This window comes from Acanthochromis polyacanthus, chromosome 10 (assembly GCF_021347895.1).
Source record: "Acanthochromis polyacanthus isolate Apoly-LR-REF ecotype Palm Island chromosome 10, KAUST_Apoly_ChrSc, whole genome shotgun sequence".
Lineage (NCBI taxonomy): Eukaryota > Metazoa > Chordata > Actinopteri > Pomacentridae > Acanthochromis > Acanthochromis polyacanthus.
In genome coordinates, this window is record NC_067122.1 from 29,209,762 (window position 1) to 29,233,338 (window position 23,577).

At 38.4% G+C, this 23,577-nt stretch overlaps 1 protein-coding gene across 4 annotated transcripts in view; it reads left to right on the forward strand.

The window, feature by feature from the left end:
* The window catches only part of nrg2b (neuregulin 2b), a 92,387-nt gene that overhangs the window by 55,832 nt on the left and 12,978 nt on the right, over positions 1 to 23,577 (forward strand). For 2 of the 4 annotated variants that reach the window (XM_051954070.1, XM_051954067.1), the window contains exons 5-9: positions 4,583 to 4,641; positions 10,182 to 10,205; positions 13,619 to 13,721; positions 16,061 to 16,190; positions 17,191 to 17,318. In XM_051954070.1, coding sequence (XP_051810030.1) covers positions 4,583 to 4,641; positions 10,182 to 10,205; positions 13,619 to 13,721; positions 16,061 to 16,190; positions 17,191 to 17,318 — 444 coding nt within the window. Of the gene's footprint in view, positions 1 to 4,582; positions 4,642 to 9,786; positions 9,811 to 10,181; positions 10,206 to 13,618; positions 13,722 to 16,060; positions 16,191 to 17,190; positions 17,319 to 23,577 lie in introns of all 4 variants that reach the window. The other 2 variants (XM_051954068.1, XM_051954069.1) reach the window with 2 other exon arrangements.

Sequence of the window (23,577 nt, forward strand, 5' to 3'; positions counted from 1 at the left end):
AAGTCTGTGTTTGCAACCAAAGCTTTTTCCAACCTGAGCTGTGGATCTCTTTGTTTTCCACTTAGTGAAATGTACATTTTCTAAACTGGAGGCTCTAATCTCTCAGTTCCAATGTTGCCATACACACTGGGTCATTCTGTAGATGTGCAGCGAACACGTTTCCTGACAGTGCAGATAACAGATGGCGTGTAAAGTCATGCATGATCAAAAGCTTTGTTGTTCTGCTTCCTGTACAATAGGATATATCTGCTGGAACCCCATCTTTAGATCCTTAGGTGTCTGTTTCACATCTTCACTCTTTGTTTCTTCATTTACATTTCTCTCTTCAGTATTTCTACCCCTTGTTTCCCCTCCACACACACTCTCTCTCTGCCTCTCATCTGATATACCTTCCGGTCATTGCTGAAGGATAAATCAGGCTTTTTATTTCTCCATTGTGCTGACAAGCAGAAAACTTTGTTTGAGAGGGTTCATATAGGCATGACGAGTGGCTTGTATAGCAGTTTAGAGGTGCAAAATGTGCTGGATTGTACAACCTTGTGTGCATGATTGCGCTACTTACAACACGCTACATATTCAAGGAAGATACAGGAAGCTAGCAGCAGACTAGCCAGCAGTTTCCAGAAAGTTACTGTCGCTTCTCAGTTTTGTCATCCTTTGTTGGCCTGTCTGTTAGAGCCACAGGATAACAGGATGTAAATAAGACTGCTGTCTGTAGACTGTCTGCGATGCTTGTTCACTAGAGATATGTGGACCTCCACTCTCCCCCTCTGGAAATCAGTCCACCGCATGGCACTAACAAGGCAGCAAAAATGTACATATCTGAGGAATTTGAGGCGGTATTTGCAAGCTCCTTTGTGCCGACCATGGAAACCTGTAATCTCCTCTTCCCTGAAGGGGAAAGAAATGCTGTACTGCAAAATGGAGTCTGTAGGTTAAAGTGGAGGACGGCACATACAGGAAGGCATCCTGGATAAAGCAGAGTGTGGCGGTTAAAGTGGAGATGAGCACATACAAACATTCCCTCTGGCGCGGTGTGGCCAGGTTAAAGCTGAGTGTGTTTTGCTTATTCAGTGTTCCTTTCAGTCTGTGTAGAGCTACCCCCCACCACCACCACCACCACCACCACCACCACCACTTTTATGAATCAATAACGTTAATTTGATGTAATCTAATCTACAAATGCCATGAGCTTGGATCAGTATTGATGCCTCAACATAATGTTCATGGCTGTCTGTGGTTTTTTAAATGTTAAATTTGATGAGCCTTTTTATAATGAATATAACAAAACGAATCGTAGGCTTTGCTTTCAATCAAACGGTTGGAACAAAAGGTGTGCAAGCTTTTTCTCTCTTCGTTCTCGGGGCTGAAAGAACAGCACAGTTCAGGGAAGAAGAAGAAGGGGAGAGCAAGCACAGGCGGATAAAGAAAAGTGTGAGGAGAGAGGGTGAAATGAGAAGCACGGAGAGACAAGAAAGAGAAAAGAAATGATATACAGTAAAAGCTTTGCCGGCATCGGGCTGCTTCTGCACCGAGTGTCTCCCACCTCTCTCTCTATCTCTGCTCTATTTATATCTCTCTGGGAAATTGCTGAGTGGGCTCTACTGAGGGTTTTTGCTGTAATTGATTCAAAATGCAAGTTGTCTCTTTAGTGGTGAGAAAGAGGAGAAAAGGATACACAGTCAGCTACATGGACGGTATGTGCACGAGGGCAACATGAAGGTCCTTGCATTTTAAGCTGGCTAAATTTGTTGACCTGATGCTAAATTACTGTAATAAATACCGAGCCATTATTATTGGGGCTGTGTGAAGCTGCTGGAAGCTTCTGTTCTCCTATAATGAGTGTAATGGAGCCACACCCATAATATCATAAAACTGTGGAACTGTGGTCACTTGTTGTGATTCATCTACGGCATAATGTGCGCCGCAGTCGGATCAGATTTTCCATAACATGCCTATTTTTCATTTGACTGCAGTAAAAGCTGATCTGCTATCAATTACAGCAATAAAAAGATTAAATCAATTATTCCTGGCTGGGTAAAAGCTGTGACACCCATTAAAACACACAGTCCAAGACATTTCAGATTCTGAAGCACTCTCTTCAGAAGATTTTTCTATTTTTTTCTTCAAAGATGCATTTGAAATGAGATCTGTAGTGTTCCATTGAAAGAATGAGGATTAATAGAGAAAAAAAAGGCAGCATTAATGAAACCAGAAGCAGCAGTATTCCGGACTGTGTGTGTGTGTGTGTGTGTGTGTGTGTGTGTGTGTGTGTGTGTGTGTGTGTGTGTGTGTGTGTGTGTGTGTGTGTGTGTGTGTGTGTGTGTGTGTGTGTGTGTGTGTGTATCAATTTTCTAGTTGCTGCGATGCGGTGAGGAGCCTACTTGTTAGTTTCAGTGTTGTGAGTTTGATGAGTGATGCCAGAATGTGAATCATATTCAGCCTGTGGTATCGCTGACAGCTCGCCACCCATCCAGAAACACAACACCACATTCTGCAGCTGCATGTAAACTGTTGCTGTTATTTTTGCCCGAGAAATACCTAAACCTATTCCAATCATTTTCATGTTCACACACTGTAGAGGGCTGCTTCTCTCTCTGTCTGTTTGTGTGTGTGTGTCTGTTGTTATTTTTGAAAAACGGTTCAGTTTTAAAAGTTTCTGCAGGTGCTCATCCTTTAAGGATTTATTTATATGGAGTTCACGCAAACATGGCATTATACAGAGCGAGGACATTGCATTGGGTGGAAGATGCATGGCTTCGCTCTCCTGAACGCCTGCTTTGCTGACACAGGGTGTGCTCCCTTTTTCAGCTGCTGTAGTGACAAACCTGAAGAGAACTTATCGATTCAGTACAGTTTTGTTTATATACAATTTACCACACAGGTCATCTCAGGACATTTCATGCTGTAATATGAGAATCACAGTATTATATTATGGAGTTAAACACAAAAAATCTATCGACTGATTACCAGCAACTTCCTATAGTTTTGTGCTACATTTAGGTTTGTTTTGATTTTCTCTCGTCAACATTAGTATGCTTTTAGTGAAAAGGTACAGACACACTGACCTATCTGTTTAGCACAACTAGAATTAGCAATTAGCTGGTAAATACAGTGGAGCAGTATTCTTTTGATAGGCATTGCATAGAAAAAAAAATTAAACTAGAAAAGCACTTAGAGAGCACAGTACTCTGCCAAGGCTGCTCAGTTGGTGTAGATAAGTCCACAGCGGTGGATTTGTAGTAGGATCACAATCATGTGATCATCAGCAGGCAGCTGATGTAGTGTTTACTTGTTGTCATGGTTGCAGTGACGCCCTGCTGCTATCTCACAATGATACAGAAATGTTGAACAAATCTGTGGATCCAGATTACAAGCTGCATCACTGTCAAAATCTAACGAGTTGGTCCTTGTGTCATTTTTTACCTTCCCTGAAAATTTCATCCAAATCCGTTATTCTGTTTTTGAGTAATGCTGCTAACAGACAGATTCACAGATTAACAGAAGGACAAATGTACGCCGATTGTCACATGACTCCGCCGTGTTCTTTGTCGGAGTCATGACAGAACATGAAAAGTCCAATGCAAATACTTCCGACACAGACAAAATGCTTGAAAACAGATCCAAATAGGCAGTTTTTAAAAATGATTTGCCAGTAACAATAAAAAAAGCGCAAACATTTTCTGAAAATTCAGTTACACTAGATAGATAGATAGATAGATAGATAGATAGATAGATAGATAGATAGATAGATAGATAGATAGATAGATGGATGGATGGATGGATGGATGGATGGATGGATGGATGGATGGATGGATGGATGGATAAACAAAAAGGCAAAACAAGCAGGTTAGAAACATTATCGTTAAAGGTTAGTATATACTCTGAAAAATCTGGCTGTGCAGTACTATAAAATAACACTTCTAATTTTAAAATCTATAGAAATCCTGCTTGTATTAAAAGTCAGTATACAGTATTTACATCTTTCAAGTCACAGTGACTTAAAGTGATTATGACAGGCAGTACTACAACAGTTGTATTAAACTACTAAATTGCATTAGACATTCTGCAATATTTTACAGAACTAAGTTTTGTGTCCTCAATAACAAATAAGTGAACAAAATCGTAGATGGTAGAGCATCACTACTACTGAAATGACACAAACTGACCGATAGAACAGTTTTAGTGTGTTTGTGTGTTTGAAAGGGGTTGGAGGTTAACTACAGTACATTTGACCCCTCCTACTTCCTGCACCACCATCACATGACCTCCCCCCACCATGACTGTGATGATGTCTGAACTGTAGCGGTGACGTCATATTGATGGCGGTGAAGTCACAGTATGCAGGTCATCTCTCTCTCTCTCTGTCTGTAGTTGGTGGATTGTGCTGTTTCTAATCCCTCATCTCTCTTTGCTCTCTTATGTCTCCCTCTTTCCCCTCCTCTCTCTCTTATCCCCCTCCTTATCTGTATATCTTCCTCCTCTCTTTCCTCCTGTTTGATCCTCTCTCTTCCCACTGTATTTTTAACCTCCCATCCCTTCCCCTTTTCTCCCCCTCTGTGTCTCGTTTTCCCTCCATCAGGTGTCCCAATGACTATACGGGGGACCGCTGTCAAAACTCCGTCATGGCCACTTTCTACAGTATGTCCATTTGCTCTTGTCTGTCTCCTTCCCACTGAGATGCTGCATGCTACATCGGAGGGGTTGGATGGAGGGCGCTGTGTGAATGTGTGTGTGTGTGTGTGTGTGTGTGTGTGTGTGTGTGTGTGTGTGTGTGTGTGTGTGTTTAATGCAAGTTAATGAGGTGTGTGCGGTGGCGTTTGTGTGATTGCATGCCTCTTTGTCCACCCTTCCTCTTCCCTGTCTCCCCTGGTTTCCTCTGTGCTGCTCCTCTGGTAACCAGAAAACAGCCACAATCTAGAGAAGTTGTAATTTACTTATCATATATTTTTCACTCCAGTTCACCTGCTTGAAATCTCATTTATTATTTACTTGACCTACAAAGCTGCTACAAAAAAAACAGCTCCTAAAACTCAGTAAGCAACAAATGTACTGCACTCAAAATGCTTCTGTTGCAGCTTGATCCAGAGATTTGCACTAAAATACGAAACAGAGGAGACAGAGAATTAACACAATACAGGAGGTTGAAATTATTTGCTTTCATTGTATCACTTTCCTTTGTAGATGGTCCATCGGTGCAGTAAAAATTAATAATCATGAAATGATCAAGGCAAAATTGTGTGGATAGAAGTTATTAATACAAGACTGGACGTCCTTACTCGATGCTGCGTACCTGTTTTAAACAACTAGAAAAAGTCTTTCATCGATTCTACTTTTTTGGGACGTAGAAAGAGGACTGAAAATTGGAGCCTTCAGATGGACTGTGTAAGTCTTGCTGACGTTGTTTTGAACAGCGGCCAATCATTACAAAAAGCCACAGCGTGTCCAAAATCCAAACAATTTGGCAAGTGTACGAGAATGAGATTTAGAGTCAGAATATATTTAACATTTCAAGTCTTCAGACTCAAAATGAGATTTGAAAGCTTCACTCATGTTTATTCAACTGAGGGCCAGTTCCAATGTGAGACTGATCGACATGTAAGTTGAGTTTCTTGATGTCAGGTCAAAGAAACTGGTCTTATTTTCACTCCGAGCACCCATGGATCATCTGATAAGTTCTTTTTATGGCTACATGCTGCTTGAACTTCTTTTAGGGTTGATTGCTGTTATCTTCTGAATTTGTCACATTTTTTGCTGCTAACCACAGTGTTACTGAATTAAAGGAAGAGTCTGACAGTTTGGGAAATTTCTTTATTTGCTTTTTTGAGGAGCAATAGAAGAGAAGCCTGATACCACTCATGTCTACGCATCGAATACAAGCATAGACTGTATATATAGTGGACGTAGCATCTGGCTCCAGAATTGAAGCCAACCCGGAAGTGTCAAAAACTTGCAATATCCCGCCGTCCGCTAGGGTTGGCTCCAAAAAGCTTTTGCTCCATAGATCCCAATTCATTTTTGGAAAAAATAAAATTTGATAGACTGATTTTCTACAGCTCAGGATTTTTTTCCTGTTAGTTTTCATGGTCAAAATGAGAGATCAGGTGGCCGATCTTAAAATAAATCAATACTGAATTTTAAATAAATTGTTAAAGTTGGCAGAGCCAGGGGGCGTGGCTATACTTGATGGACAGCAACAGAAGCCTCTGCAGTAAAACATGGGCGGGATAAGAGAGTCCTCAGCCAATCCTGCCCCTAGTTGCTCTCCAGTCCAGTCTGTTTGATGACGCTTTTTACGTCACTGGCTCCAAAAAATCCAAAACGGCGACCAGGAAGTAGCAAAATCTGGGCTTCATTTTCTCGCCGTTGAAACCAACGGGGTGAGGTCACGGTTAGTTTACGCCTGAATACAAGGCAGGATGCAGTTAGCTTAGCTTAGCACAAAGACTGGAAACGGAGGGGAACAGCTAGCCGGGTCCACTAAACACTTGAGCGTATTAAGGCTACTTCCACATTAATTATTTTTCATATTAAAATTTTGAAAACAAAAGATCTAGATAAGCATTTTAGCACCATTTCTGCATGAAAATGTGAAGTGGAGGAAGAACAGCAGCGGTAAGACCAGAGATGTTTCTTAACTGCACAGCTGCTAACAAAGACAGCAAGATTAACAACAGCTGTAATTCATGTTCTGTTTACCTCTAGTAGTCAAAGCTGGTGTCTCTGTGTCATTCTGAAAAACTGTCACAAGATCGAAGAATCTGAGAAAAACAACATGACAAATTAAAGCTGAATCATGGTGTCTAGCTTCCAAAAATCTCTGTTTCTGCAAGATTACACACAACCCCAGTGGTTTTGAACTAAAGTGGGATCAGCAACATTTCCAAAAGTCTCCGTTTTAGAGCGGAGTAGTGTAGTAGAAATTGTGTTTTAATATGAAGATGCATTAGTGTGGATCTAACCTCATTTGTTTGTTTGATTATGGTAAAATAGAACTTTTTTCTTTTTTTTAAGTTGTGAGGGACTATTTCTTAGTTGGCTAAGGTTAGCACAAAGAGTCCCATGGGTCAATATATAACTGAGGGACTTTTGAAGTCCATGGGATATATCTTGTATACATTTTTATTAAAAGTTAAAAAAAAAATTATGTTCATTATGATCATGTCTTTACAAATTCCACAATTATTTACTATAGAAAGAATCACTTATTAATAAAAAAAAAATGAGTGGATATCACTAAATGTCAATTAAATACTTGTCTGAATTTAATAACAACCACCTTCTAATTAGCTAAACAATAATAAAATGAGCTCATTCAAACATTGTTTTGATTGTGTTCTTTTTATTAAGTTGAGATAATCATGACAGATATTTCTTTTTTGGAAATATATCAAATTTTACATGGAAAATAACAAACTGTATCTGTGTCTGAGAAATAACTTTCAACTAAGTTATCCATTACAAAAACATCTCTCAAGGAAGTGTGTTAATTCTAGATCACATGATCTGCTCCACATGATGTCATTTCCTCCTGAAGAAAAGACTGGCAAGACTCCAAGGCTTTCTGAGTTATTTAATATAAAGTAGTGTGTGAGTCAAGTGTGGACTTATGGCATGTCAACAGATTTACTACAATGTCTTTATAAATAACTTTCAATTTCAATTTTGCTCAATTGTATATAAAATATTTAGAAGAATCTTGCTGTAAAAATGTCATGTGGTGTTTGGTTATAGGCGGCCATGTTGATTTTAGGCCTGAAAACAGCAAAAATGTCAATTATGATACAAAAAATCCCGCAATTATATATTGACCCACATTATAATTTCTGTGAGTCTTATGGACACTAAAGTGAGACTAATGCAAATATATAATGGGGCTGGCCCGAATAGCAGTTCAGGGCTTCGGATATTCGGCCCAATTAATATTGAATAGCTGAATAATAGGTTCGATTCACAGCGTGCGACAGGGATGGACGAATTGCGATCATGCGGTATCGTTGGGGGGAATTCGAATATTCGGATCTCAAAATAAATATTGGGATACCACCGTCACCACCGAATATTGGGATATTCGGGTCCAGCCCTAATATATAAAGAACATCAGTCGAAAAATGAATAAAAAATAATGAAAAATGCATACATAGGTAGTGGTTCTTCCACATGCCGATATTCAGATTGTACACATTTTTCTGGATATGAAAAATAATAATATTGCTCTGTTTCCAGTCTTTATACTACGGTAAGCTAACAGTCTTGTGGCTCCAGCTTAAAGCAAAAACATGTGAGTGGTGTTAGTCGTATCTTCATGTGTAACTCATGAATAATTTCAGAAACTTCTGTTCACCTCCTGTCATTTACGATTTGTGGCAGCTATTTGTGTGCAGCCCTGTCTGTATACAACTAAACTGCATACTCAGTTATATTTTGAGGGAACTGTGCTTTCTTCCACATTCCACATATCTTTTCCAGTTATTTTATTGCTTTACTGTTGCTCATAGTTCAGTCTACACGCCAGTCATTTGGAAAAGGGTCGTATTTAAACCCAGACTGATGTTTTGCTAAACCTTATCAGACACTGAGTGAAATGGAACGATAGTCTAAGAATAGCTGAAACAGGACAATGCTTTTACTGTATTTGAAGTATTTCTTGCCACGTCATACCCGTTGGGAAGAGAATACATTTCTTTCAAAGCATAAGTGAGAATGCAGATTCTTTGCATAGAAATGTAATTTTTGTGAGACAGAGCTGATTTTTTTTGTCACTTCTAATGCAAACAACTAAGTGCGTAACTGTGAATGTCTTCCCCGAGAAATCATCTGAAAAGTGTAAACGATGTGCAGTCTCTCTGACGGCCGGCGTGTTGGTTGTTCTGAACAACTTTGAAACCCAAACTAGTTCAGTTGCACAACCCGGCTCTCTTGAGACTCCCGACAAGAAAGCAAATATGTGGATTTCCCAAAATGTTGAACGCTTCCTTTAAATCACAGGGATGCAAATGGGGTGTGTTTTGTCGCTCTCCTGTGTGATTGCATGGGCAGCGACAGTCACTACCAGCACAATCAGAGAATAAAGAATTAGCAGACTCTTCTTTGCTTTTGCACAGAAATTAACTGCCTTTCTCATGTTGTTGTCCAAGCAATCACATCGAGGCACAACTGAGGGATGGAAATTACCCTCTTCTTCTTCTTCTTCTTGTTTCCAGGAGTTTAAACACTTTCGCTTCATTTGTCCTGCTTTGCTGTTTGTCTGTTGTATTCATGCTGAATAATGTTGAATTTAAGAGCAGGATTTGTGTCCATTTACTGTATGTAATGTTGTTTTTGACCCCATCATCAAGCTTCATCACACGCTGAAATCTGTCTGTGCTTTTATTTTTGCATTGTGAAGGGACACCTTCCGCTAAGGTCAGGGTGGGCAGGAGATTGGCTGACTTTTCCTCTCTTTATGGCCTGTAATGCATGCAAAAGCCATGGAAAATTGGGAATGCTGAGATGATTTCTCTGTAAATTATATGAAGGGTTATAGTAGCTGCGGTAGCGGGACAAAGTGCTATAGAAAGAGGTATGCTGTAATCGATACGAAGGCACACAACTGCCATTAGTCAAACGAGTTACTGCACCCACCCCCATTTGCTGTGCCAGCCTCATCGACTGTACTGTGTTTTTATGTTGGAGAGTAACTCACTGCTTTTTTATCTTTTGTTTTCTTGTTGTTGTTTTTTTCCTTTCGTCTTTTTTTAATTATAATTTTGTGTTGTATTTCTGTCCGATGTTGTTTTACTCCAGAAATGAGGTCTAGTAAATATAGCAGTAAGTGATGTGGCTTCTTGTCTTGCTGTCTTTGTCCGTCTGTCTCTTGTCTCTGCATGCCTTCTCCTGCCTGCTGGTTTTTCTCTTTCCTTCTGCCTTTTTGGTTCATTTTTCTCCCTTCGCTTTTTTGATTTGTGTTCTGTTTTTCTTTTCCTGTCATTTCTGGGGGTCACAGAGCTGAGGCTGTCTGAGTTGTCTGTCTGTTACGGGACGGTACTCGTTTCAATCACCACAACTGATGGCACTAATTAACTCATATCCTGGTTCACCGTATACAGGACATGGAAATAATATATCTGCTCCAAAGTGGACATTACACCTGACCCTATCTGTCTCTTTCTTTTTACCACGACAACTTTCTGCGCTGGCAGAGCTTCTCAGAATTGAATTTATGGGTATGGAACATTATTATTCATTTTGCTGTGCTTAAAGGGTTTGCCAAGATCCTCTCACAGTCACACATTATTGTGCCATCTTCTTCCTAAAACCAACAACTGGGTCTCTCTCAACCTGTCCCTCTTTATTCTCCTGTCCACTAACCTGATTTTAAGACTCCTAACCTTCCCTTCTTTGCATGCGCTCTTCTTCTAATCTGACAAATTTGGAAACAGTAGACATCAGAGAAAGAGACAAATCAACCAGGGAAGGGATGTGTTAATGAAAGAAAGTGCAGAGGTGAATTAAAGCTCAATGTAGTGGGCCCCACGATGCAAATCATGTTTATCTGGACGCCAAATCAGACCACAAAGCTGCCTTCTCTGGCCAGAATAAATCAGAGAAAGTTTCACATCATTGATAAATACAAGTACCTGGCTTGTCCTCTGGGCTTTGGCAATGTGCATATTGGCTTCAGCAGCCTGTCGAATAAAAACATGCAAGCTGCGAGTATTTTTGCTAAGCGTTGCCAAAAGCGAGCCAAAGGCCTGACCACATAGTCTGTCCTTATTATTATGCCCTTGATTGACTCGGTGTCAGAGTCGAGAGCTCGCCTGTCCTAAATCACGATTGCTGCTGGTCCCACTGTGCCAGCGGAGCTCGTCTTCCCATTTCCCTTTGCCTTTCTGTATCAGTACCCTGTGACACGCACACAATGCTGGGCCGAGGCTCTCGTAGGCCTGTCAATCCCTACAGAGGCCCTTTATTTAAAGACTCCCGTTCCTCACCCCCTCTTCCCTCCCCTTCAGTGGCGTGTCTAGAGCTTTTCAGAGAGGGGGAAAGGTGATAGTTTAACCTCCAAGTAACCGTTTCTCAACCAAATCTTCACCATAAGCAGCTTATTTAGATACATAGGTAGCAGTAAGCAGCAGTAGTTTTAGTCTACACTGAGATTAAACCCAAATATTTGTTTGATAAAAAGTTTCAGGACAATTAAAAGGTAATTCCAGCCTGCAGGGGCTTTAATTTGGCCGTAACTAACAATCTAATGACCTCTGTAATCCATTTAGTTGATAAAGGAACAAAGTCAGATCAGGCTTTGGTTCCTCCCAAGGCTTCCTCCTGGACACGCTCCTGTTAACCTTTTTCTCTCCCTCTGTCTACGTGTTCCCCCTTTCCTCACTCCCTTTGCTTTTTTCCTGTTTTTATTCCCTCCCTCTTCCCCACATGTTCTGTTCTGTCCGTTGCTCCCTCTGTCATTGTGTCGTTGCACTTGCCGTTCTGACACAGAGTGTTACGCCACAGTGAGGCCCTTCGAAATCTGAATTAGCCAAAAAAAACAAAAAACAAACAGGATTCACAAAGTGTCAGAAAAACTGTTAGAAGTCAATGATGTGGTCCAAATCTGTCAGAAAAATATCGTCTCAATTTCAAGAGTGTTGTCTGAAGAATTAGAAAGCAAAAGTGTAATAAATGATAAAGGAACAAAAGAGGAAGTTAATCTTCTTTGATGACAGTCTATTTTTGGACACTGTGGACTATCTGTAGCCAAAACACAGAACTCACTGCATAATTACACAATATCACAATGCATTTATTGGCAACTTCACTGCAAAATTGCAAAGATAATTCATGACGGGTTTCTATCAGTAATGCTGTTGCAATTATTTGAGAAAAACGTGAAAGTCGGGAACAGAAAAATAAAAATAACTAAAATGACATTTTATAGTATTGCATTCCTATCCAGCAAAATAGCACTCTTAATTACAATTTGAGGCCAATGTGTTGTCTATCTGTTTCAGATCAACCTATCTTTGCTATTTCATGCTTTAGCTACTGTCGCTTGTTTCCCGCCAACCCATCATATGTTAGATGGAGTGGGACTTGTTGCCACGGTAACCCAGAAAATGAAAGAGAAGCTTCTAATATCTTGTTAAGAGTCGTATTTTAACGCAAACTATAATATTTTGGTGCCTAAATTTAGTCTAGCTTCTCACTTGAAGTTATCTTTCTAAAAACTGTCCACATAGTTTTGGTGCCTAAACTAAACAGTGAGTGACATAAAAGGACGCAGTTGCAGGTTTAAATTTTTATCCTCCTTGTTCTCATGTAGGCTTTGTGCTCTTTTTAACTAGAAGCCTGTCCTACCACATCACAGTATTAAATTTTGGTTTTAAAAAAACGGTTCTTTGAAATAAAATGACATTTTTTTCAAAGCATAAATCAGGATGTCATTTAGCTGATATAGAAGCATACACTACCGTTCAAAAGTTTGGGGTCTAACAGGCAATTTCATGTTTTCTATTAAAACTCACACTTTTATTCATGTGCTATCATAACTGCACAGGGGTTTCTAATCATCAGTTAGCCTTTCAACACCATTAGCTAACACAATGTAGCATTAGAACACAGGAGTGATGGTTGCTGGAAATGTTCCTCTGTACCCCTATAGAGATATTCCATTAAAAATCAGCCATTTCCAGCTAGAATAGTCATTTACCACATTAACAATGTCTACACTGTATTTCTGATTAATTTAATGACATCTGGAAAAAATGCTTTTATTTCAAAAATATGAACATTTCTAAGTGACCTCAAACTTCTGAACGGTAGTTTACATTGGACAAAGTTGCTAAAATACTATTTTTAAAGTAACTTATCAACCTCTGCTCATCACAGGGCAGCAAAACATTTTTTTTCAGCTTGGTGTTGAGTTCATTTATGGACAAATACAGACTACAAATGAATGAAGTTCACTTACAGTAGGAGGTAAATTCTGTGAAAAAGCTGGAGCCAGGTTACCAATGAAGGTGCATTCACTAAAATCCCTCAGACAAAAACGTTGTACATATAAAAATAAGTTAAAATCTAAAATCAACCAGCCGTGCGACAGTTAAGGTGAGCTTTGTGAATACCAAACTTTCAACCCGCTCCCAGGCCTCTGTGGCGTTAACACTTTAAACAGTGTTTCTTATTTATTTCAGTATTTTTTCCATCGGGACGATTTGTCTTTCTCGTGGTTTCATCCACTCAGGCATGCAGTCAGATCCCCTCCAGCTCCATCTGTAGCACCACATCCCCATGGCCATGTAAATGTACTTGTGTAGCGACAGCAGGAAGTCAGGACGTAGGTTTACATCTCTGCTTTCCATCATGACATTTCATTAGACCGTACGGTTAGTCCTCTGTGTTGTAGTATTACTGCAGTTTAAGACAATTGAGCAGATAGAGCAGGAGTTGTTGTACAGTCAGCACAGGGGACATGATGGCAGCATATTAGTGAGAAAACTGCTTCTGTAGTTGCCTTCAATGGAGTAGCACTCATGCTGTATGTGTGTCTGTGTGTCTGTGTGTTGTGTGCAATGCATGAATGTGTGCGTGCATGATGCGAACATGTGTGTGTGTTGTTATGTGTTTGTGTTTGCGTCCGCAGAGGCTGAGGAGCTCTACCAGAGGCGGGTGCTGACGATCACAGGCATCTGTGTGGCGTTGTTAGTGGTTGGCATCGTTTGTGTGGTGGCCTACTGCAAAACCAAGTATGTCTTTGAAGGAAAGATAAATGATTCCCCATTTATGAGAGACTCTAAACCTTTAAATTAACCTCCTGTTAAAGAGAACAATAGTAATTAGCGGCCTCTTCTGCTTGTGATGCAGCGGGAGAAGAAGTACTCAGATCTTTGTCTTAAGTAAAAGTACTATTACAGCAGAATCCTGCGTTCAAACGCTAATAAGAATCATACTTATATGAAAGTTTTTATGGCAAAATGCACTTAGAGTCCAACTAAAAGTACTTGTTCTGCAGAAATTGTCCCCTGTGACTTATATAGTCTCTTAGAATTGGGAGAGCATCGAGGAACTCTGGGGATATTTTATATTCCTGAAGGAACATTTACCGGATCAGTTCAGAAAACAGACTGCTGGAGGAACCTTTAATATTGCAAAAAGGGGATTTTGGAGAATTATTTTGTGGAGTGGAAGACACGTAAAACATTTACAGCTTGCTTTATTTATTTTATCATCAAACCTTAAATCACTTTGTTGTATTTGTGCATAATGCAAAATTTCAAACTAATCAGTTTAGTTCACTTAATGATAAAGAAAAAACAAGGCTGATTTTTTCATTAGTAGCAATTGAGAACACGCTTTCTCTTTAGCAATATTGGAAATATTGTTAAAAAGTTGTAGGCTGATTTGTGCGCAAAAGACTCAACAAAAGTCAAAATTCACGATCGGCTAAATATGGAAAAAGAGTCGCTCCAATTTATTTAGCAACATAGACCACATGGTTCAAGACTTTTTTTTTATGTTTGGGGAAAAAACTACACTAATGACAATATTAATGCATTCAAATTAGAATCCCAAACTCCGGTAACTTGGTTCCTTGAAGAAGTTTTGAAGGTAATCTCCAAAAGGTTCCTCGAGGCTCTTTTTCTTCTAAGCGTGTGTTATTATATCTGACTTTATTAAGTTGTTGTTACTGATGCATCATGTTGCTGGTGCAGCTGGTTAAGGCAGCGTTAACCATAATTAGAATATGTACAGTAAGTTAATTAACTGCAGTTTCCCAACTATTCTGATCCACCTTAAAGGATCGCAACATAAATCTAAAAGGTTGTGAGATGATTAATGGAGCAGGAAAGAAGAAAAACGTACTCTGGGCTTTGCTTTTTTGGGAAATATTTTACCTTTGTGTTATTTAAATAAAAAGATTTGAGATGTTTAGAGTTGAAATCCCTCTTTGCTGAAGCTGCTAAAGTCGTAGATTCCTGCAGTATAATGTAGCCAAAATTAAAAATATTCAAGGACAAAAACTGAACTTGAGTACAGTCATTTTATAGAACAATGTTTGTTTCTCTCGTTGCTGCAGAGGCTGTGATTCACTGTCACCTCTACTGGCTAAATGCTAATTATTCAGTTTGATTGCTTTGGTTAGCTGGTTTGTCATGTTTTCCAGTCACATAAAGCTGATTCCAACTCACGGTGAATCTGCTTATTAGGGCTGTAGTCAACCACAGAAAGCCTGGGTCGACTGAAATCATACGTACTCTTCAACCAACTGACAAAAAAAACTATGTTATCTCCAGATTAATTAAATGTGTGCCACAGTGCACTGAGTTTACCTTTCCTGCATAAGCATAAATAGACGTAAAAAACTAGCATTCGCAGCATAAGGAATATAAGATAATGATTTCAAAGCAAATCAGCATGTACCAGCCATATCTGTGTAATATCTGAGAATGGAACCATATCAACTATTAGCATAAAACACACATAGTTTTTAGATAACCTGCTGTTTGTTGCTGAGCTGTGATGTACAAACTGCTGTTTGCAAAGTTCAAACTCGACTTTTAGCCATCTGCAAGAAATGCAGCCACAATGATGAATTTTGACACGATGTCAGTTAGTTTGGAGCCGACTCTCAGTAAACATTTATTAAATAAGTCGAGTTAGCAGACAATTAGGTTGAGCCAGCTCCATGTTGGGAAAACACAGGAATACTCACAATTAGTTTTTTCCACCTGCTGCAATAATAATACATTACTTCTGGTAGATATTGATGTAGCGTTTTTTTTTTTTAATGAAAGTATCAAAAATGAGAGGACAATGACCAACCAGTCGCCCTGCAGACTACAGCCCTATTGCAACTCTAATCCAGAGTATTTTACAGTATAAATACAACAAAAGAACAAATGTTTAATTTGTAGGTGTTCCAGAAGAACTCTAAATATTACTGCAGTGTTTTAACAATATTTCTGTGACCATAAAATGATGATGTGATGAGTGAAGTGCCAGCAGGAGACACATGACAGATATCAGTTTCCAGTTGAACACTTTGTCCAGATCAGTCATTGTTTCTTCATCACCATGTCTCCAGGAAGCAGAGGAAGAAGATGCAGACACACCTACACCAAAACCAGAATCAGTGTGTGGAGCAGCCAAACCGCATGTTGGCCAATGGGCCAAACCACCCCGGGCCCGGTCCAGAGGAGATCCCCATGGTTGATGTGAGTCCAAACAGCAGAAACACACAGCAGAGGCAGGGACACACAACTCAAGGTTAGATATAAACTCAGTAACTCTGGAAATAAAGTCATCTGGAGGTCGTGCTGAGAAAGAAACCCAGAACAGTCACTGCAGGCAGACTAAGGGGATGCTCTTTAAGCAGAGACAATAGTCAAGATTATTTTTCACCATATTTAGCTTTGTTTTTTTAATCAGAGATTCTGGCTAAGTATAAAGTTGGTGCCAAAGACAGTGCAGTTGCCAAAGACACTTTTAGCATCTGTGATATTGTTTTAGTTTCCACAGCACAATACATCAATAGAAATTAATTTGCAAGCATCTATTAGCTAGCAATCAGATAAGAGTACATTTTGTACTCTCTGTCAAAGCCTGCAGAATCTGCCCAAATAAAAGCACACATATCAGTGCTTCTAATTAAATATAGCCGTCCTATAAATAGTGTTTTGGTGTCAAATGCTCAGAGTATTCTCAGATATTCAATAGTGCTAAAGCAGGGACAGAAGAAGTAGAAAGACTGTAATAACTGGATGTCAGCTTCAGCTAAAGAAGCGTCAAATGAAGCCTTGGCTGGTTCGTGTCTCCTCAGGGCTGCTTTCTGAGTTTGTTCAGCTTTGGGACTTTGATTAAACTCCTGCAGTAAAGTTATTTCAGCCTTCAGAGCAGGTCTGCCTCCACAAGAGTATCTGTGTAAATAAAACCGTGATCCGCTGACATCACAGGGAAATTTGGTGCCACGTAGCCGACAGATGTTAAAGAGAGGCCAGAAAACACCTACCATCCTGGTGGATATAATAGGCATGAGTCAGCATAATAGCAACAGTGGAGACAAGCGGTGAACTGACACAGAAACATCCTTTTATGTTCAGGCGTGCATTCACATTTATCTCCACGTTGTTCCTATTCGCAACTATTATCTGTATATGATATTTTTTCTGTAATAAAACATTTTTCTGTGTTTTGTTTTTGTTTGTTTTTTTGCAGTACATCTCTAAGAGCGTCCCTACGACAGAGTGTGTGATCAGCCACGGAGCTGAAGGTGCAGGCAACTATGCAGGCAGTCGAATGTCGACCCGCTCCCACCACTCTACCACTGCCTCACATGCTTCCAGGTAAACACACAGACATCAGAATGTGCACGTAAGTGGAACATAAGAAGCCCTACAGTCCTTATTTATCTATCTACACACAAGATCTTGTAGGGAGAGAAATGTTTCTGTTGCAGCTGAATTCCCCTTCACTGTCTTGAGGAGACTGTTTAAAATCAGAACTACCTGTGTGGTTTGATATTAGAAGGTAGAGAAAATACATTTTTTGCAATAAGAGTGAACAAAAATGAAAGGTTATGTCCATTGAAGTGAGGTAACCTGACTTGCTTAGAAAACGTGATATAAGGTTGCACATACAAGTATTAAGATAATAGGATAACATTCCCTTGTGTTTATGTGTTTACTCGCTTTTTCTATTATTCTGTTTGCCCTATTTTGTAATTTAATATGCCATTTTTGGTGCTTTTATTACTTTATTTATATCCATTGGTGTTTGTTGTATTGATTTATTTTGTAAATCTTTTATCATGCTTAACCCTTTTTCTTTTACTTGTCTGGTAATTTTTGCTTTCTGTTCTGCCAGACTGCCCCCCCCCCCCTTTTTTTTATTTACCTGTCTGTACAGCACTTTGTGAACTCTGCTTTTAAAAGTTGGCATATAAATAAAGTTATAACATGATGTTAACTGAGTGACAAAGTGAAGAATCATGCAGGAGATTTGCACTGGAAAGTCACCTTAGTGGCAGATTGGTCAGTCACTTGAAATAAAGATACCATTTTAAAGATGTATGAAATGTCACCACCAGCATTAACTTGATCACTGGAGAGCTGACCTCCAATTGTAGCAACAGCCACTGGGCATAATTATAAACCTGAAAGATGGACGAACCAACTGTGACAGGTTTCCTGAAGTGTGGTTTTGACCCTCAGTGTGGTAGCCTGACTCCTTCTCACTCCAAGTTAATCCAAACAGTAGCAAACAGGTGAAGTGTCCTATCAGTTAAAGCAATTGTACGCTTAATTATGCACAGCTTTAAGCCTTTCATTTCATTTCATTTCATTTCATTTATTCTTTTCCATGGTAATGCGTAAAAAAAACAAAAACAAATGGATACAATTTATAAAGCACAAAATACGCACATCCCATGTACAAGAACAGGAGTAGGATGAAGAATAAGTCTTTTTAACTCCTACCCCAGTCTTTTTTCCAAACTCAAACAGATAACAACCACAACAAAAAACATCAGATGGCCACAATCAATCTACAGATCAATCACATCATTGTTATTGCTCCTTTGCGTAAATGTTAAATATTTTTTCTTTAAACTTACATTTAAAGTGCAAAATGTTTGAACATTGCTTCACTTCTTTTTCCAAGGAATTCCATTTTTCCACACCCGCGACAGATACACACATTCCTTTAAGAGTCGTTCTTGCAGAATTATATTTAAAGTCAAGATTTCTTCTACTTGTTTCACTATTCAAAGTAAAAAGTGTTTGCAAACCACAAGGTAGCAAGCCTCTTTTTGCTTTATGCATGACTATTAATGTTTGTAAAATAATTAAATCCTTCAATTTTAATAGTCCTGACTTCAGGAACAGTTTTGTTGTATGCTCTTTTGAAGCGGCTTTATTAATTATTCTAAGAGCCCTCTTTTGTAAAATAACTAAGGGTAACAGATGAGTAGGATATGAATTACCCCAAACCTCCAAACAGTATACCAAATACGGTAAAATTAAAGAACAGTATAATATTCTCAATGCATTATAATTTAACAAATACTTAACTTTACTCATCACACCTATATTTCTACATATTTTCTTCTTTACGTGTCCAATATGCGACTTCCATTTCAACTTTTCGTCGATGAATACTCCTAAGAACTTAAATTCAGACACTCTTTCTATACACTGTCCATTTAAATTCAAGTTTACAATTTCTGGACTTTTTTGATTTGAAAACAACATAAACTTTGTTTTGCTTAAATTTAATGATAATTTATTTTTATTAAACCATTTCTGAAGCAGGACCATTTCTGTCTCAATCGTTTTTATTAATGTTTTTAAATTATTTCCAGACACAAAAAAATTTGTGTCATCTGCAAAAAGGACAAAGCGCAACACTTTTGAAAATTCACAGAGGTCATTAATATATAAAATAAAAAGTTTGGGCCCTAATACTGAGCCTTGTGGAACTCCACACTGAATTGTTTCTAATTTGGATTGATAACCTGCAAACTCAACATATTGTTGTCTATTTTTTAAATAACTAGCGACCCAATCTAATGCAATCCCTCTAATTCTATATTTCTGTATTTTGGATATCATTATTCCATGGTCAAGCGCATCAAAGGCTTTTTAAAGATCAATAAAAACTCCAATTGTGTGATTCCTATTATCTAATTGTGTGGTAATGTCCTCAGTGATTTTCAGTAATGCCAAGGCTGTTGAGTGGCGACTTCGAAAGCCAAACTGATTTTCATGTAACAACAAATGTTTTTCAATAAAAGAATCAAGTTTTTTAACAAACAGCTTCTCCAATATTTTTGAAAATTGGGACAGTAAAGATATTGGCCTATAATTTGTAAGACATTTCCTTTCGCCTGATTTAAAAAGAGGAATAACCTTGGCTACCTTCATCTTATCTGGGAATACCCCTGTACTGAATGACAAATTAAATATGTAGGTTAATGGGCTTAATATACAATGTATACTTTCTTTAATAATGAACATATCTAGACCATCACTATCACATGATTTTTTACTTTTCAGTTTTGAAACCATTGCTATCACTTCATTCTCATCAATTTCACCTAGATACAGGGACTGCAAGACTCTGCTCTCACTGTTCAAACTTATTTTATTATCATCTGGAGAAATTGATTTTGCAAGGTTTGGGCCTACATTCACAAAAAAAGAATTAAATTCATGTGCCATTTTTTCTACACGAATTTCCACATTTTGTTCATTTAGTAAATAAGACGGTTGACAAATAGTCATTTTGCTACCTATAACATCTCTCAAAACATTCCATGTACCTTTAATGTTATGTTTGTTTTGCATTAGCAAAATTGTATAATAATCTTTTTTTGCTTGTCTAATTATGCTAGTCAGCTTATTTTTATATGTTTTATAACGTTTCTCTGAATTTACTGTTCGATACTTTATAAAGTGCTGATAAAGCTTTTTTTTTTTCTTACAAGATTTCAATATCCCCTTTGTTATCCATGGCTTATTATTACTTCTAATTGTTTCTTCCACTGTCTTTATTGGGCAGTTTTTATTATATAACCACAGAAATGTTTGTAAAAAATCCTCATAGGCCTTGTTTACATTGTTTGCATCATAAACACTGTTCCAGTCTTCCCTCATTAAATCTTCCATAAATTTATTTACCCTTTCCTCATTTCGCATTCTAAGCATTCTTTTATATTTTTCTTTGTTTATTTGTACTTCACAGTCAAGAGTAAGAAATACAGGTAAATGATCACTTGTATCACTTATCAAAAGACCACTTTTAACAATGTTCAAAGGCAAATTTACAAAAATATTATCAATTAATGTAGCAGAAAAAGAGGTTATTCGACTAGGCTTAGTAATAGTTGGGCGAAGCCCTTTACTGTACATTACATCCAAAAAATCAGAACTATTGGTACTTGACACCTTTAAGAGGTCTAAATTAAAATCCCCACATATTACAGAGATTTTATTGTCATTCATTCCATGTAGTAACTGATCCAACTTTTCTATGAACAGGGTTTTGCTTGACCCAGAGTGTCTATATATACAGGAGACAACAATATTTTTTTGTTTCTTCATTTCAATCTCAATACTTAAACATTCCATTGAATCTTCAATTACTGTAGTCATGCACTCAATTATTTTACATTTCAAATCGCTTCGAATAAACAAAGCAACGCCTCCTGCCTTACAAATTCGATCAACATGAAACAACTCATAACCATCAATGTAAAAATTGAACCCCCTTTCTTCTGTTAACCAAGTCTCAGTCAAAGCTATAACAGTAAATTTATGTTTTAATGTGTTCAAACAATCAACAAGTTTAGAGAAATTTTTATACATACTTCTGCAGTTATAATGAATGAGGGAAAAGCATCCTTTCATCTCAACATTACAATTAAATTCACCGTGAGTATAATATTTACACGTGTCTATTATATTTTGATCCAAATTGGTCTCAGAATCCACATCATGTTCATAATCATAAACACGAAAGTCTGAATCCTCAGCTTGCGTCAGGATTTGTTCACATACTGCGGTCATAGCACATACAAGTTCCTCTTATTATGCTCCTAATAGACCCCCAGGCCCATAGTCACACTGCCTTTTCCACATACCTTATTCATCCTTTGATTTGTCCTTTTCAAACTTGTCCAAAGAATAGCGAAGAGTTTCGACGCTGGTTGTTATTTCTCCTGCGGGAGTATGCCTGCTCCTTCTACGGGGAGACTGCCAGCCTGCAGCCCGCAGTGCTGACTCCCAGTCCGGCTCCTTTCTTGGAGCTTCCATTGTCACGCCAAACTCTTTTAAACCCTCAACAGCATCTCGTGGATTGTCAAAAGTCTTTGTCTTCCCGTCCTGCAGAAACAACTTGAGTTTTGCTGGATACAGGATTCGAGACTTTATTTTACGTTCCCGAAGTTGTTTCCTTGCGTCCTTGTACTTCGCACGCTCCTTAAACACTTCTGCCGTATAATCCTCGTCAAAATAAATCCGTCGATCATCAATCATGATTGTCTTCAGAGACCATGCAGCCTGTAGAACATGCTGCCTCTCACCAAAACTTCGAAAGCGAACAATAATGGATCTGGCATAATTCGTGCGCCCGGCGATGGCGTTGCCCGCTGCACGGTAGCCTTAACTAGCTGTCTCAGAGAGAATCATGCAGGGCTGTACACATGACCAACTCAGATTTTTTTTATAATTTGGCACATGCAGAGGTCCAACCCCTAAACCATCATAGCTGCAATCAGAAATGTCATATCTCTTTTATATTTTCTTTTACAGACTTTAGAAGATAGGGTGATTTTGAGCTGAGATCAGCAAAAAAAAACATGCTTTCTGGGGCAAAAATTGTACTTTTTCCAACTCCTAGAAAAACTGTATGTTGTATTTGCAAGCATGATATCTGGCAATATTGTGGAAATTTAGTCCCTCCCCGACTGAAAAAAGGTAAAGTTTGCTTGGATATACTACTTCATGGAATATTTGGCACCATGCCAAAAATATGATATCTCTCAATATTGCAAATCATGGAAAATAGCAACAAATATGTGACAATATATTTCCGATGTGGTCACCTTTATTTCAAATATCTCAGTTCAAACCACTAACAGTACTGATATTGTTCACAGAAAAAGGGTGTCGGGACAGAGAAAATTTTTTTGATTTTTTAAATTTAATATTTTCATGGCACATACGTTTAAAAACTTGAGTTTTGAAGTCAATGATATTCCAATGAAACAGCCTAGTTTGAATAAATTCCAATGAAAATCTTATATTTATCAAATTTTGTCAATATCTATATATTTATGTAGAAGTTATTATATATATTATATATCATATATCATTATATATATCCACATGTATACATACATATGCCATCTACGTCATGGTAGTCCTGTACTATAGCAGCATGAACAAAGAAATTGAGAAGAAAGATACTGCATGTTCTGTAATCACTAAGTGTACATGACAACATGGTTATGTTTTCCATATCCAAGGAAGATGAATTCAGTGCAAAACATATACAGTGCCTTGCGAAAGTATTCAGCCCCCTTGAACTTTTCAACTTGAATGATCCAATGTTGTCCTAAATGACTGATGATGATAAACAGAATCCACCTGTGTGTAATCAAGTCTCCGTATAAATGCACCTGCTCTGTGATAGTCTCAGGGTTCTGTTTAAAGTGCAGAGAGCATCATGAAGACCAAGGAACACACCAGGCAGGTCCGAGATACTGTTGTGGAGAAGTTTAAAGCCGGATTTGGATACAAAAAGATTTCCCAAGCTTTAAACATCTCAAGGAACACTGTGCAAGCAATCCTATTGAAATGGAAGGAGTATCAGACCACTGCAAATCTACCAAGACCCGGCCGTCCCTCTAAACTTTCACCTCCAACAAGGAGAAGACAGATCAGAGATGCAGCCAAGAGGCCCATGATCACTCTGGATGAACTGCAGAGATCTACAGCTGAGGTGGGAGAGTCTGTCCATAGGACAACAATCAGTCGTACACTGCACAAATCTGGCCTTTATGGAAGAGTGGCAAGAAGAAAGCCATTTCTCAAAGATATCCAT